Here is a 16181-nt window from a genome sequence, read left to right as displayed (position 1 = left end):
GCTAGTCCATGTACCACTAGATGCCACTTAAGAGGCAGAACTTGAGTGTTGCAGAAAATAGAGACATTTTGTCAAAGCTTTTCATCTTGCACTCATCAGGACATCGCAAGAATATCAATGAGAGGGGAAGCAACAAATTTATGTGTATGGAAAGAGAGTGATTGGTTGGCAAGTGGACTCTGATCGGTAGAGGTCTTGCCATGGAGAATGTACAGCTTTATGGTGACTGACAGTTAAATGCCAAGCTTTGTTTGAAATTTAAACCAGGCAGCTCGAGTCTGATTGGTCATGGCATTGCCCTGAGAATGAACCAGCGAATGGCTGTCACTTATACTGTTTAGCTGAAACAGGTGCAATGTGTGTACATGTTCTGTCTGCAAAGAATAGGGCCCTGTGTATTAATATATGTAGCTTCCAGTACGCACAAATGTGCCACACTGCAAGCCTCACTGACAATCTTAAATTGGTTGTGAGCTTAATTCCTAGCACACAGAGGATTATTTGCAGACAGAAAGAACATGTACATACATTGCACCTGTTTCAGCTAAACAAAATAAGTGACAGCCACTTGCCGGTTCATTCCTCAGGGCAATTCCTTGACCAGAGTCAAGCTGCCTGGTTTAAATTTCAAACAGAGCTTGGCAGTTAACTGTCAGTCACCATAAACTGGTGCTTTCTCCATGGCAACACCTCTATCAATCAGAGTCCACTTGGCAACCAATCAGAACTCTCTTCTCATACAGTATAAATTTGTTGCTTCTGCTTACATTGATATTCTTGTGAAATGTCCTGATGAGTGCAAGACAAAAAGCTTCAACAAAGTATCTCAATTTTCAGCAATACTCATGTTCTGCACTACCAAATGACTATTTAAGAGGCAGAAGTTTGTAGAAAATTTCTTTGTGGAAAGTTAGCTGTTTTTGTTAAAAATTAATTTGAATGATTAAATGTGCTATGGTCCATGTTACAAACTTGCTATATCTAACCTGCCGCCTGTAAAAATCTCAAATAAAGCATGACCACTGCTGTATTTAATAGCAAATGCTGTGGTGTACATAAACTACTGACATGAAAGTGAAAGATCTGGCTTATTTTGTTATCTAAAAGGCTACAAACATTGATCTGAGATAAGCTAGCACTTAAAAAACTCATCCTTCACCTCTTGTTTTTCTTGTGCCACATTAGGTTCATGTTGCACACTGTTTCCCTGCCAAAAGCATATACACATACTCTACATTTATCAGTGTAGCCAGGATAAAAGGGACACCTAAGGTGGCAGACATTGGTACTCTGGAAAACAAAATAAATGGCAAAGCAAGGATGTTCTTCAATACATGACACTGAAGCGTTCTAAAGCCTCTGCAATATCATGCCAGATGGGGTTGAGTAGAGAGGGGAAGGGAGGATGTTTGAGGAAAATAATTAAAATTCTGAGTTGTAGGTGGGAAACTGGTATTCATGGTCAGACAAATATCATCTCAGACTATGCTCCTAAGAGGATTGGAGATTAATAACTAATGACATTAGATTTCCTTTCAGTCAGCTTATGCACTTCTTGATCATAGATTGAGTTTTTTTTATATACACTGAAATTCAGAGTATCTGAAAGCCATTTATTTAATTTTGCATGAGTCACCCTCAGCTCATGATGTTTGTTTGGTCTTTATGACGAAGTTGGTGAGAAATGTGCACAGTGTTCTCCCAGACCAACATCCCAAATAGCTGGATACAATCAAAGCAATGTCTCTGTGCCACTGAATGCAAGTATTCAAACACAGTACTGCCCCAATTTATACCTTTGATTTCTTGCCAAATATAAACTTTGGTGAAAGATGCATATTCTAATCAGTGTTTTGAATCACTAAACCTCCTTATTGACTTCCATCTTGTAAATTCATTCTCAATCACTAGTTATTGCTCAGAGAGTGAATTTATTTTATGTCAAATTTATTTTACCCCCGAGTCATGTGTTTGTGCTGACTTGAGATAGCTTAGTCAATACAAGAATTGATCTACAAGAAGTTGTAAATGCTGTCAAGGAAATTTAATCAGATTTTGTGATAAAAAAGTTTAAATATACATCTTTACATAAACAATTACAAAAAACATGTTTTATTATAATGAATTCACACTACAGTCACCAAAACATAAAAGATCCAGAATCAGACAGTGAACTATTCCAATCTTTTACAAAAAGAGAATAAATAAAAACACATGATGTTATTTTTTTCAGTCTGTTCATCACTGACAAAAGAAATCGGAGGTTGCCAGGTGACGGTCTGCTATTTGCCAAGGTTGCTTAGTGACAGCACTCCTGAATATCAGCTTTGGGTTGCCCATTTAAGCTTTAGTAATATATCCTTCGCGTATTAGGAAATCATAGATTTTTCTTGTCTTGTTCACATCTATTTTAATGAGAGTCCTTGCCTGGGCTAGCTTGAGGCCACCTAACCTGCTGCTCTCGTTCATTAAAGCCGACTTGTATTCCAAATATGCTCCAGGGACCAATCGTACCATCTGGCACAGCTATGAGGTAGGTGGGTAGAAAGAATCCACGAAGAACATTATTCAAACATATTTACAATATATTAAAAGTCTGCATATACTTCCTGTGATTATAGGAATGTAATTCCATTCTATTACAATGAAACATCCCATCTATCTTACTCTGAAATGCTGTATTTCCAGCATTTTCTATTTTAATAAGTGTTGTTGAGGTTTGCTTTGCAACTGCTGCCACCAAAATGGAAAGGGCATTGCAAAAGATAGCGAAAAATGGAAGGTTAACTGTGTTAACATTGTGATTGGAAATAGAGGGAGCCAGAGGAAATCAGAAGTGGCTGAAGCCTGATTTGATTAAAATAACTCCCCCCACCCCCCCCCCCGCCCCATGAAATTAAGGATGAACCTATAATAAGGATTTCATAATTTCAAGGCAGCTGGAAGTATAGAGATCATCGAACACACCTCTTTTTCCTTATTGTTGAGCTTCTCTGTTCCAGGAAGGCCTGTAAGGTTCAGTGGAGGTGCATTTCGCCTACCTGCTCCATCCATAACGAGAAAAAAAAAAAATCAGTAAATATCAGTGCAACAAACAGACAAGTTCCTACTTTTCACTTCTCTTGGGAAGCCTCACCTGCTGAAAAAGCATACAGGAAATTGCTGTGTATAAGTTCCCATTACTTAAAATATTTTCTATCTCAAATGTCCAAAGTGCCTCATGGATGCTAAATTACTTTGAACTTATCACCACTGTTATGTAGGAAATGTTATTACAGAACATTAAAAAATAGGCATTATGCAATACTGGTGGACTCATCCGTATTAACAAACTCATGTCTTTCAAAACGAGGATGTGGCTTACATTCCTACTACTTTAATCTTCCTTTTCCCTTGTTCCTCTAAGACAGTTAAGTCAATTTAAAGCCACAGGGATCCAGAGTAGTTGCGACTGGATCAGGAGTTAGTTAGTAAGCAGAAAGTAGGGAGTTCTTTTGAGAGGTGAATTCACAATAGAGTGCGGTGGGGAATTAGGTGAGTGCTGAGTGGGATCCTATAAGGATAGGCACTTGTAGCCCTGTTGTCCTTACCCTAAATGACTGACCGAGGTAGAGAAACTCAATGCAAATTTGCTGACATTAAAGTTGTGGAGAACAGTAGGGAAAGAATGGAGCAGAAGAATTACAGTTTAGATACAAAATACAATTAGACAGACAATTGGCAAATGAAGGTCGACAGTGAAATGTGAAACATTACATATTAGTCAAAAGAGTGTGCATCATTGGGAAATTCAGTGTTCCCACTGGGAAGCTGGTCTCAAAGGTATTATGGGTTGAAAATAGGACTATTATATTGTAATACTAATTTTGATTCATGCTCCCTTCAAGGATGTCTTCCTACTGGGATAAAGAGATTGTTGAACTTCCCCTCATAAGTTTAAGTTAAGTGGCTCAACTGATTTTTGGAAAGAATCTGGGAGCAGTGATTGACATCACTTTCAACGGCCGTTCAACAAGCTTAGGATATTCAAAAAAATGCTAAGATTACAAAACTGGAACACGAGTGTATAAATCCCCAGAAGTTATTCTGAAGATATACAATATAACTGTCAAACACCACTTGGGAGTATTGTGTTCAATAGGCACACATTGGAGATGATACAGAGAAGAGCAATTCCCAGGTGTAATGGGTTAGGATAGAAGATTAACTGTAATCTCTGCAGTCTAGATAGAAGGAGAAAACCTACACAAGATAAACTCAGAATATTACTGTTAAATGCAGCCGGTGAAGTAAAATTTAAATTAATGCCAGATAGTTCTTGAATAGATATTAGGATTTCTTAAGGGAGTGGCAATTTTTTAAAAAAAGAATCTTAAACTTAAGGAACATTCACACTGAAATAAATACCAGAAAATGCTGGAAATATTCCGCAGGTCAGGCATAACATTGACCTGAAATATTAACTTTGTTCCTCTCTCCACAGATGTCTGACTTACTATTTCCAGCTTTTTCTATTTTTATTTCAGATTTCCAGCATCCACAGTATTTCGCTTTCGTATTAGTCTTGCATTCACAATGAAGCTAGATGTTACGAGAAGGGACACTACAGGGATGAGTTTTGATAAGATGATTAACCTTTTCTTATATAAAGATTCAATTTATGCACTGGTGATAAATATTCTATCACAGAAAAGTTCTGCTGCAACTCAAGTTAAGACAAAGTAAACAAAAGCAAACACTTGTTTGACAGTAAAGAACAGCTGAAGATCCTGTGCTCACAATCAGCCTGCAGTACAAAATGGAAAACTTTCACTGGGAATAGAGGGGAAAAGTGACCTAGACAATTAAGACTGCACGGTTTCAAAGTCCATTATCCATTTTTCAGAGGTATGACAGTGCTGCCAATGAGCTTTTCCAATCTCTATAGTAAGTTAAAATCAAGACTACAAGTCACATTGATGTAAAAGTTACTGTTTTATAGTTGCAATTTTATTAAAAATCTACAAGTTGTACAGGAATGCACAGCATGTCTCTATTCAGAAGGTGCAGAAACACATGAAGACGTCATTCACAAATCAGAATTTAGAGTAATATGATTTTCTATTATATAATCATTACAAATATTGAATTCCTGTAAATTCAAATTAATGAAATAAATTTGTCTTTATTCACAGTATTTTCTGAATTAAAATAGTGTGCCAGTTTGCTTTTGAACAGAACGTGTAAAACTACTACACATAACAGTGCTAATAAATTCAATGGATCAACGTTACCTCCACCTGGTGCTGTGCAAGTAGAACATACAACTGCAATTATGTATAAGGTAGATGGGGGAAAAAGAACTAGCTAGTTCTGAAGTTCTAACCTCTTTCACTGCAAAAAAGCAAATCGTTAATATATTGCGTTGGTCAAACTTTGTAGTGCGTGACCGAGTTTAGGAGAACCGTCTGCACTTCTTAGCCATGATCAGCAGCTACTCACCTGCAGTAGGAATGACCGGTGCTACTGGGTTCAGTCCTGAATCACTGAAATGCAAAATGAAATATCAATTAATAAAATTCGTGCATTTTTAGAACTTGGAAACCACATCATCCTAGAAAATCAGAAAGGTGTATTTTAAATTTGGATGATATGTTGTTAGATTTGTAAATTCAGGACTGTGCAGAAGAAACCTATGCTTTTTGTCTGGATTATTTCCTGCCGTCAAAATTGAAAGGTATTCTCTCAGCAGTAAACACTACTTAGAAAGCACCCTGTTCTGTGCACAAGGGTGAGTGAGCACATGCAAGTGAGAGTTGGGTAAACCATAAGTAATAGACAAATACAAATTGGCCAGTGAATTAATAGAACTTTGATTTTGTCCATGTCTTAAAATGTGAAGTATTTTAACTAAAAATATATGATGCACTGTAGGCAGAGAAACTTCAAATACAACAATGTACCTTCTTCTAGTATTTGATAGGATTCTGCATACAAGTTCTCTACAAAGTAAACTAAATAAATACATACAGTATGTAGGATATGTAAGGTTTTGAAAATGCAAGAAGTTGAGAGATCATTCTCCCGCTCTTTTCCTCCACTTGTGATTGATCTACTATCTATTTCAGCTTAGACAGAAAGAGCAAATACTCTTTACAAAGAGATATGCATATAATGACTTTACCTGTCATAGCTGAAGGAACTGAACTGTATATGTCATGGGTTGATTGCTGATTCACTGAACTTGATTCTGGCACCGCACCCCCCGCCATGTCCACCAAGATAATTTGTATGATATTTGCACTACAGGATCTCTGTAGTACCTCAGTGAAAAATCTTTTTCTTTGTAACATTTGCAGAATGGATTCTGTATTAATACATGTAACTCATCGCTGAAGTTCTGTTTACATTCATCAAAAAGTCACAGCCTTCTTGGTGCTTGTTGCATGAATACATCCTTGATCGTCAATGCAGATAATTTAGTAAAATGTTATGAGGTCACAGAGTCATGAGGTGAAGGAAAGAGGTCAGTGTGACAAAGGCATTAGAGTGGGAAGAAATTTCATACATCTGAACATGTTATGTACTTTTTCTGTGTTTATTAGTTCAGGTACGAGTATTTTAATGACAAGTTACTCTTGTGTTCCATATGCTGCCCTGGCTTGATTCCATTCAAAGTGCAGCATCTGTGCCAAGCTGATACTTTTTCAGAGTGTAACTGCACAGGATGCAAATTGAATTACTTGGAAAGTGCAGAAAATTTATGCAGTGCCAGATTCACTGACAGGCACCATATTTTTCACTGGAGATGCGATCAGAATTGGAGCCTTAAACATTTGGTGATATCAGTAAATGCAAAGCAATGAGAGAAGAAATCATCTGATTCGTAAGTATCAGTCTTCACCTTGCCAATAGTAATAAATTAAAAGATTAAAAAGTAATTTGAAGTAGGCCAGCTTGTGAATAGCAACTCATATGTTGAATCTGGTCTAAAAGGATTGAGATTAATATGAAGATCTTGAGCTACCACCAGATGATCTAAAATAAATGACCAAAATTTAGGTGACCACAACCCATTTCCTATTAAGTTTTTATGCACAAACGATGCAATATTTGTTGTGGCATCGCTTTAAGAGACTACAAGTGGAGAGTCACCGAAGGAAATGATGTCTGGTCACACAGGATGTAGACCGATAGAGTAAGGCGTGTGTAGGTGTGCTCCTGTATTAGCTGTGTGTATATGTGTTCCAGTTTAAGTTACAATAAAGACCCACATATTCTTTGTATATTATTTGTACTTCTGCGACTCTTATAATAATTCATGCACGAAAGGAACAAATAATATAACAGTACTGTGCAACAGAAACCATCTCAGAGTCACTTGCATTATACTACGGATGCACTGGACGTCAGAATCTTGATTCCACCCTCAAAAAGAGCTCCGTTGGATTCATTAGGTCTCACAATATTGTCTTCAACTCTCCCACCAAGAGAAAATGGAACCAAACTGTGAAACTGTAATAAATAATTTAGTCACATAAGCGAACAAAATTCTGCCATCTTTCAGTCCAGGAGAACTCACATTGCCGCTTGCTTGTGTAACCACTGCTGGCAGGAGTTGGAGTCCTGGAGACACTGGAGAACATCTGTGAGCATGTTACGTTTTAGACGTTCCTTCTCACGATGCACCTTTAAGTTGTCATATACTTTGGCACCTGCACAAGAAGACATAATCAAAGAACAGCATGTAAAAATTAAAACTTATACAGCCAACTGGGAACATTCTAGAAACAAAAATATTCTAGCAACTTTTCCAGGACTACTTCCTTTTCATGGCTCTAACATGACCTAGTAGCAGATACAATTAGAGACAACTGTTAATGAATTAAATTTGTAGAACAATCTAAAAAGGTAGTTTCAGAATATGCAAACTATATCTTTACAACACATTATATCCCTAAATATAAATTAAAAATCAAATACATTCACATCAAATTCAATTCATGAAAGTTGCTCGACATATACTGCAGCAATTTAATTATAATTTTCACTGATCCATTTTCAGATTATATAGATAGAAGACTCAAATAAGGATAAAACAGCAAGATAAAATACAGTCATGGCCATTACAATGCAGGAGGCCATTCAGCCCATCAAATCCATGCCGGCTCTGTGGCAAGCAATCCAGTCAGTCCCATTCTGCCGCTCTATCCCCATAACCCTGCAAGTTTATTTCCCTTAAATGCCTATCCAATTTAGTTTTGAAATCACTGATTGTCTCCACTTCTACCACTCTCGTAGGCAGCAAGATCCACGTCATTATCAATCACTGCATAAAAAAGTTCTTCCCCCCAACCCCCTCCCCAACCCCGTATCTCATGCCCTAAACCTTAAAACTCTGTTCCCCAGTCCTTGTACCATCAGCTTATGGGAACAGCTTTTCTTTATCTACCTTATCTAAACCTGTACAACTATCAGATCTCACATTAAGCTCCTTTACTGCAACGAGAACAACTCCAGCTTCTCAACCTAACATTGTAGCTAAAACCCCTCATCCCTGTAACCACTCTGGTAAATCTCTTCTGCACCCTCTCAACGACTCTCACATCCTTCCTAAACTGAATGCAATACTCCAGTTGTGGCCTAACCAAAGCTTTATAAAGGTTCAGCATAACTTCCCTGCTTTTGTACTCTATACCTCCATTAATGAAGTCTAAGATTCCATATGCTTTACTAACTTCTCTCTCAATATGTCCTGTCACCTTTAAAAATCTATGTACATGAACCCCCAAGTCCCTCACTCCCTGCACTCTCTGTAGAACTGTTCCATTAAGTCTATATTGCTTCTCCCTATCCCTTCTGCCAAAATGCATCACGTTGCACTTCTCAGTATTAAATTCCATCTGCCACTTCTCTGCCCATTTTGTTAGTCTATGTCCTGTTGCAGTGGACTGCTATCAACCTTACTGTTTGCCACACCTCCACGTTTGATATCAGTGGCAAATTTTGAAATTTTCTCTGTAATTGAATATCCAAGTCATTTAGTTTAGTGATACAGCACTGAAACAGGCCCTTCGGCCCACCGAGTCTGTGCCGACCATCAACCACCCATTTATACTAATCCTACACTAATTCCATATTCCTACCACATCCCCACCTGTCCCTATATTTCCCTACCACTTTATAAAGGCCAATTAACCTATCAACCAGCAAGTCTTTGGCATGTGGGAGGAAACCGGAGCACCCGGAGGAAACCCACGCAGACACAGGGAGAACTTGCAAACTCCACACAGGCAGCACCCAGAATTGAACCCGGGTCGCTGGAGCTGTGAGGTTGCGGTGCTAACCACTGCACCACCCTATAAACATCAAAAAAGCATTGACCCTTGGGGAACACCACTGTCCATCATCCTCCAGTCTGCAAAACAACCATTTACCACAAGTCACTGCTTTCTGTCCTTAAGCCATTTTTAAAAATCCAAGCTGACACTGACCCTCCTATTCCATGAGCCTCAATTGTGTTAAACAGCCTATTAGGTGGTACTTTGTCAAACGCTTTCTTAAAATCCATATAGAAAATGTCTATTGCTTTCCCTTCATCAACTTTCTCTGTTACTTCATCAAAAAATTCAATTAAATTAGTCAAACACGATCTGCCTTTTACAAATCTGTGCTGCTTCTCCTTAATTAACTCAAACCTCTCCAAGTGCATGCTGATTTTTTTCCCCCGATTATTGTTTCGTATCGAGGGAAGATAGGAAGCTTATGGCAAGACCTTCCGCTATCTCCGCCCCGAGTTCCCAGAGCAGGGCAAGGCTAGAATACTTAATGAGTACTTTGTATCAGTGTTTACTAAGAAAGAGGATGCTGACAAAATATCAGTTAAAGTGGAGATAGTAGAGGTAATAGATAGGGTGAAAATTGATAGTCAGGATGTACTGGAAAGGCTGGCTATACTTAGAAATGCAAACCAACTGGACCAGGTGACTGATCCACCCAAGTATAGCCAGCCTGTCCAGTACATCCTGCCTATCAATTTTCAACCTATCCATTACCTCTACTATCTCCACTTTACTGATATTTTGTCAGCATCCTCTTTCTTAGTAAACACTGATACAAAGTACTCATTAAGTATTCTAGCCTTGCCCTGCGCTTCTAAGTATACATCACCTCCTTTGCCCCTAAAAGGCCTCACCCCACCTCTTACTACCTGCTTACTATTTACATGCCAATAGAAGATTTTTGGGTTCCCTTTTAAGTTAACTGCCAGTCTACTCTCATATTCTCCTTTATCCAGTCTTATTTTACTCTTCACACCCTCTCTCAACTTATTGTATTTGGCCCGACTATCGCTTGAAGATTTCACCTGATATGCATCATACAAGCTCTTTTTTTGTTTCATCATATTCTCTATCTCCCTCATCACTCAAGGAGCCCTGGCTTTGGTTCTCCTACCTTTCGCCCTTGTTGAGTGAAAGCCTGTTTATAAATCCTGTACCTGAAACACCTCTTCCTTAAAGATGTTTTGTTACAGTATTTCCTGTCAAACTTTGGCTCCATTTTACCCTGGCTAGATTCCCTCTCATCCTATTGAGGTCTCTCTTCCAGTTCGGATGTTCAACTTTAGGTTGTTCCTTGCTCATCTCCATTACTAAACCTTATGATACGATGATTACTCTTACCTAAGTGTTCTCTCGCAGACACTTGGTCCACCACATTCCCCAGCTCCAGATCCAGCAATGCCTCCTTCCTATTTGGTCCAAGAAGATACTGCTCAAGGGAGTTCTCCTGAACACATTTCAGAAATTCCTCCCCTCCTCTGCCTTTACTCGAACATTATCCCAGTCGCTATTTGGGTAATTAAAATCCCCAATATCACCACTTAGTTCTTGCACATCTCTGTGATTTTCCTGAAGATTTGCTCCTCTATCTCTCTCTCACTATTTGGAGGTCTATAGAATACCCCCAATAGCATAATTGTACCCTTTTTGCTTCTCAACTCTAATCAAATGGATTCTGTCCTTGCCCCCTTAAGGACATCCTCTCCAATACGGCAATCAGTACTGCCACACGACTTCCTTTTTCTTTCCTTCCCTATGTTTTCTGAACACTTTGTGTCTGTGAATATTAAGTGCCCAACCCTCACTATTTTTAGGCCACTTGGGAGGGCTTGCAATGATGTTTGACCGGCAGCCCTACTGGGAGAGGAGGTGCTCTCTGCAGAATTGTAAAAAGTTAAAAATCTCTCATGGCCACAGCTGACAGGCCATCAGTGTGGAGGGTGAACACCTCCACAGGATGGTCTAAGGCCATGGCAGTAGAATCTCAGCAGGTTCATGCTGGGGTGATGGAAAGGAGGCATTGATGGTCACCCAGCCTCCCCCAATTGGACCAACAATGGGACTAATTGGCTATGTGCCGCTGCCGGGTGGGTAGCTTCTGTCACACTCACCTCACCTCTGGCAAGGTTACTCAGAACTGGGAACGCGACGGGTAGCTGACCTGACAAGTTCTTTTCTGATTTTGCTCCCAGTTCCGCCTCCTAACCCTCCTCTCCATGACCAGGAAAATTCAACTTAACTTTTTGGGTTGATGACCTATCATCAGAATGGTGGAGAATCCTGGACTGTGTCTGAACTGTAAAAGTCTGACTATTGCAGGAGTGAGATTGGAAATAAATACAATTTCTAAGATATAATAAACTGCTCATTTGCTAAGATGCTTCTGAAATAAATTTAATTCGCTAAACTTCAGTTGCAACTCTTCTACAAAGGAAGTAAATGAATTCTGTGCTCTGCTTTATTTTAGACTGTTGCACCAGTTTTAACAAAAGGTAATTTCCAATGGTTTTGGATTTTTATCTGGTACTGCTACATATGACAAATAGATCAAAAGCACAGTTTGGTGCATGTTTAATAAAGCACTATTGTGCAGAGTTTCAGACAAAGTCCTGTAAGTCTGAGTTTCCTTGCGGGCTGTGAAGTTTTGACTCCACAATGTGCATCATTTGCCCTCAACAGGTTTCTTACCCGGATATTTGCCTAACTGACACGCTTAGCTTCCAAATGGGAGCATTCTGGAACAGCCTGCAGGACCAGGTAGGTCCAATCCCTGACCTCTTAAAATATTTAAATTGACAACCCGCCTCCTGGGAGCGGTTTGCTGTCTGCCCCCCACCATGCCTCTGGTAAACCCAGAAATGGGTGGGTTGGAGTCGGGGTGAGATTTAAAAAAAAAATTTATCTTCTGGTCCAACCCCAGTCCCGAGCCTTTGTAAAACAGAAAATGTCACTGCTAATTGGTCATCAAGCATGGCCATAAGAAGGGACAAGGTAACTGAAAGAAAGGTTGGGACAAAAGAAGATCCCTATATGAATTACACTTCACCCCATTCTAGTACACCAGTGCCAATAATTTAGAACGTGGTGTGGATGGTATTTGCATTTTATTCTTTCAGCTGATGACCAAGGTACAGGATACCAGAAAAGAAAATATAGTTAGCAAAAACCCACCATGCTAAAAAGTATCAAAATCAACTTAACAATTTATCTAATTGTTTTACCATTAAACCACATGCCATGGATAATTAACAATAAATCTACCAAATGCTCATTTAGATTAGATTAGAGATACAGCACTGAAACAGGCCCTTCGGCCCACCGAGTCTGTGCCGAACATCAACCACCCATTTATACTAATCCTACACTAATCCCATATTCCTACCAAACATCCCCACCTGTCCCTATATTTCCCTACCACCTACCTATACCAGTGACAATTTATAATGGCCAATTTACCTATCAACCTGCAAGTCTTTTGGCTTGTGGGAGGAAACCGGAGCACCTGGAGAAAACCCACGTAGACACAGGGAGAATTTGCAAACTCCACACAGGCAGTACCCGGAATCGAACCCGGGTCCCTGGAGCTGTGAGGCTGCGGTGCTAACCACTGCGCCACTGTGCCGCCCTTTAGCGCAGTTGCTTGAATTAAATTGCTCCACAAAATTACCAAAACAAAACTACAATTAAAAGTACATTTACCTTGTTACCAGCTAGTCAATTAATACATAAAATGGATTAGAAAATATAACTTAGTGAAATGAAAATCTGTTAAAAGTGATGCAATCCACTGGCTTAGATGCACGAATGGAATGCACATTGTCTCTGCTCAGAACACAAGAAGCATCAGATGACAGGAAATCTTTTAGGATTTAGGAGGGCTTCTAATGCCCACAAAATGTTTCATAGAGGAAATGCTAGGAGAAAAAAGGTCAAGAAGGAGGTTAATAAGAGGCTAAGACTGGTGGACAATGAACTAATAGCCGTACAAATAAATGTCAGTATTTCCCTCCTCATTGCTCTACAAATAAAATAGGCAACATATTGATTTTATTTTTTGACTTAGAGATACAGCACTGAAACAGGCCCTTCGGCCCACCGAGTCTGTGCCGACCATTAACCACCCATTTATACTAATCCTACACTAATCCCATATTCCTACCACATCCTCACCTGTCCCTATATTCCCCTACCACCTACCTATACTAGGGGCAATTTATAATGGCCAATTTACCCATCAACCTGCAAGTCTTTTGGCTGTGGGAGGAAACCGGAGCACCCGGAGGAAACCCACGCAGACACAGGGAGAACTTGCAAACTCCACACAGGCAGTACCCAGAATTGAACCCGGGTCGTTGGAGCTGTGAGGCTGCGGTGCTAACCACTGCACCACTGTGTAGTCTCGTTGGATGGAACTGGATATGGGAACAAAAAAGTTGCTCGTAACAACTTTTGGTTATAAAAGAAACATCGGTAACAATCAGAGAGTATAGAGGCCTTGATAAATGTCTGCTTGAATCAGATTGACATAAATGTTGTTAATCTTTGGATTCCTCTTCCCCAGAGAGGCGTGGAGGCTGGGTCATTGAATATATTCAAGGCAGCGTTCGACAGATTTTTGATCTACAAGGGTTATGGGGAGCAGGGAGGAAAGTGGAGTTAAGACCACAACGAGATCAGCCATGAACTTATTGAATGGTGGAACAGGCTCTAGGGACTGAATGGCCTACTCCTGCTCCTATTTCTTGTGATTTTATAACGTTTTCTTTTCTAATTTACAAAGTGATTTTGAAAATACTGCTAACCTGAACAAAACTTCTCTGCGTAACTTTAATGTGCATACATTATGTAGAAAAACCACACAAGAGTACATGCACACTAAGATTATTTCATGGTACATTAATTGGTTCAGATGCTTTAGCATTCGTCTTTATATCTCTCTCTCAGTACACTTGTTTGGCCTGTCGCACTGATATTTACAAACTTATGAGAAATAATATTTATTCAATAGTATTTGTAAACAACTCACCACGGAATGTGAAGATTCCTGCCCGTCTGTATTCTTGCAACCGTTTGATCTCCTTTCGAAGTTCAAAATCCACTATGAAAAATGGGTATAGCCAGAAATGTTATTTTTATTGAATTTGTGTAACCACACTCCATACCTCCCAACACATGATATCTAGGGATTCTGGAACTCAATATAGTTCTGAAGAAGATGCTGAAATTCTCTAACTTTGAACTTCAAATAACAGAGCTACTGATGTGCATGTTAAGGCATTTAAAAGCCACAGAGATCACGAATTTTTTATAAGATATTCTGACCATGGTCAACAAAAATATAAATTTCTTTAAAAAACATAATCATTCATCATTTTTAAGAATGGAATAATTTATATTTTAGCCTGTAATATGCAACAAAACAAAATTCATATCAACTTTAAAAGGCTGCAATGACTACGAGAAAGAAAATAAACATGACTGCTACTTACGTGTATGGCTTTCAATAAATTTGTCATGCTCTGTAGGTCCCAGTAGTCTTGCAAAGTGTCTCATAGCTTCATAGAGGTCCTGAACATCTTTAGGGTACAGTCTTTCAAGAACTGCAATTATAAAGGAGGACATTTTTGAATATATTTGCCCAATTGTTCGAGAGTACAACTGTAATTTATCCGTATTACGACCAGGTGAGAAAGGTATCCAGGGGTCCATCTCAGCCTTCACCTGGTCTTACAGTAACAGGGTTTAATTTTAAATACACCGTGTTTTGAGCTCCCTCTTGGTGAATCCTTGTTCACCACTTTCCAATTATAAGGCAAAGAAATGAGCACAAATAGGCTTTCTTAGGTTGAAAGAAGAAAAGTGAAATTTATTAAACTTAAACTAAAAACTCTAATTTGGTTAACGCCTACGGATACATGCCATGGCCCACGCTAGCATGCATACGTGATAGTCACATGCAAATAGAAACAGGAAAGAGCTGAAGAAAGATTAAAGTGGAAAGGTTTGAGGCAATATCTGAAGTTTGTTTGTTACGGGTTTTCGAGCTCACTGTAGAGTCCTTGTTTGTAGGTGGATCTTGCTCCTCATTGGGGCCCAGTATTCTTCTTAAACCTTGTTCACTGTAGGAGACTTTTCTCTCTTGGGGTTCATGTGTCTTCAATGGGTCTTGGAGTTCCGTGAGAAAGAGATGGGAGCAGGCAGAAGAGAAGTCTTCTCAGCCCAGGAGCAAACAGCTTTCTGAGTTTAAATTTGCTGTGGCAATTTCAAAAAAAACCCTGCAACAGCCAGTTAGTCATGTGACCAGCTGGTTTAATCAGTCCCGGCCCTTGTGGATTGTCTTACCCTAGCAGACCTTGGAATGTCTCCTCTACACACAATACTTGGTGATCAAAGGTCCATTGTGGGTTAAATTGGAGCAGGGAACTGCCCCTTTGTCCTTTCAAGTACCATCTGTCAATATGCAAAAATGTCTTTACAGCCAGTCTGGCAGCCCTTGTAATAGGCCTTCTCTTTTGTCCAGCAGCAATGTGAAATTCAATGTCCATGTGGCAAAATTAATATGCCTCATTCTTGGCAGGTGGGGGCCTGCAGGACACCAGGATAAACTTCATTACATGCCCAAAGCTTTTGTACGCTGCCATGCATTAACTATTTCCAGACAGTCCAACGGTGCCTTCCCTGGGAAGGCACACATGATATTCATGAACAGTCAATGTGTTCCTATGAGTTCAGTGAACCATCAGCTATCTATAAAAGGAAAATGAGGAAAATCAGTTGCTGGTGAGTGAATCATTACTACATGCAATAATCTTTTTTCCAATATTACCTCATGCCTTGTTGGTACTGGTCAAGGGCCATTTT

General features: G+C 39.4%; 1 protein-coding gene across 3 annotated transcripts in view; it reads right to left on the bottom strand.

The window, feature by feature from the left end:
* Window positions 1-2051: 2051 nt before the first annotated feature.
* The window catches only part of tada2a (transcriptional adaptor 2A), a 38829-nt gene continuing 24699 nt past the window's right edge, over window positions 2052-16181 (bottom strand). The window contains exons 10-15 of one of the 3 annotated variants that reach the window (XM_068009987.1): window positions 14810-14920; window positions 14347-14418; window positions 7562-7694; window positions 5483-5525; window positions 2968-3051; window positions 2052-2526 (exon numbers count right to left, since the gene is read on the bottom strand). In XM_068009987.1, the coding sequence (XP_067866088.1) occupies window positions 2341-2526; window positions 2968-3051; window positions 5483-5525; window positions 7562-7694; window positions 14347-14418; window positions 14810-14920 (629 nt within the window). In that variant the 3' untranslated portion in view covers window positions 2052-2340. Of the gene's footprint in view, window positions 2527-2967; window positions 3052-5142; window positions 5374-5481; window positions 5526-7561; window positions 7695-14346; window positions 14419-14809; window positions 14921-16181 lie in introns of those variants that run through there. The other 2 variants (XM_068009988.1, XM_068009989.1) reach the window with 2 other exon arrangements.

This window comes from Heterodontus francisci, chromosome 30, assembly GCF_036365525.1.
Source record: "Heterodontus francisci isolate sHetFra1 chromosome 30, sHetFra1.hap1, whole genome shotgun sequence".
NCBI classification, from domain to species: domain Eukaryota; kingdom Metazoa; phylum Chordata; class Chondrichthyes; order Heterodontiformes; family Heterodontidae; genus Heterodontus; species Heterodontus francisci.
The sequence above is the reverse complement of the archived record's forward strand: the minus strand, read 5'-3'. Positions and strand labels throughout refer to the sequence as shown.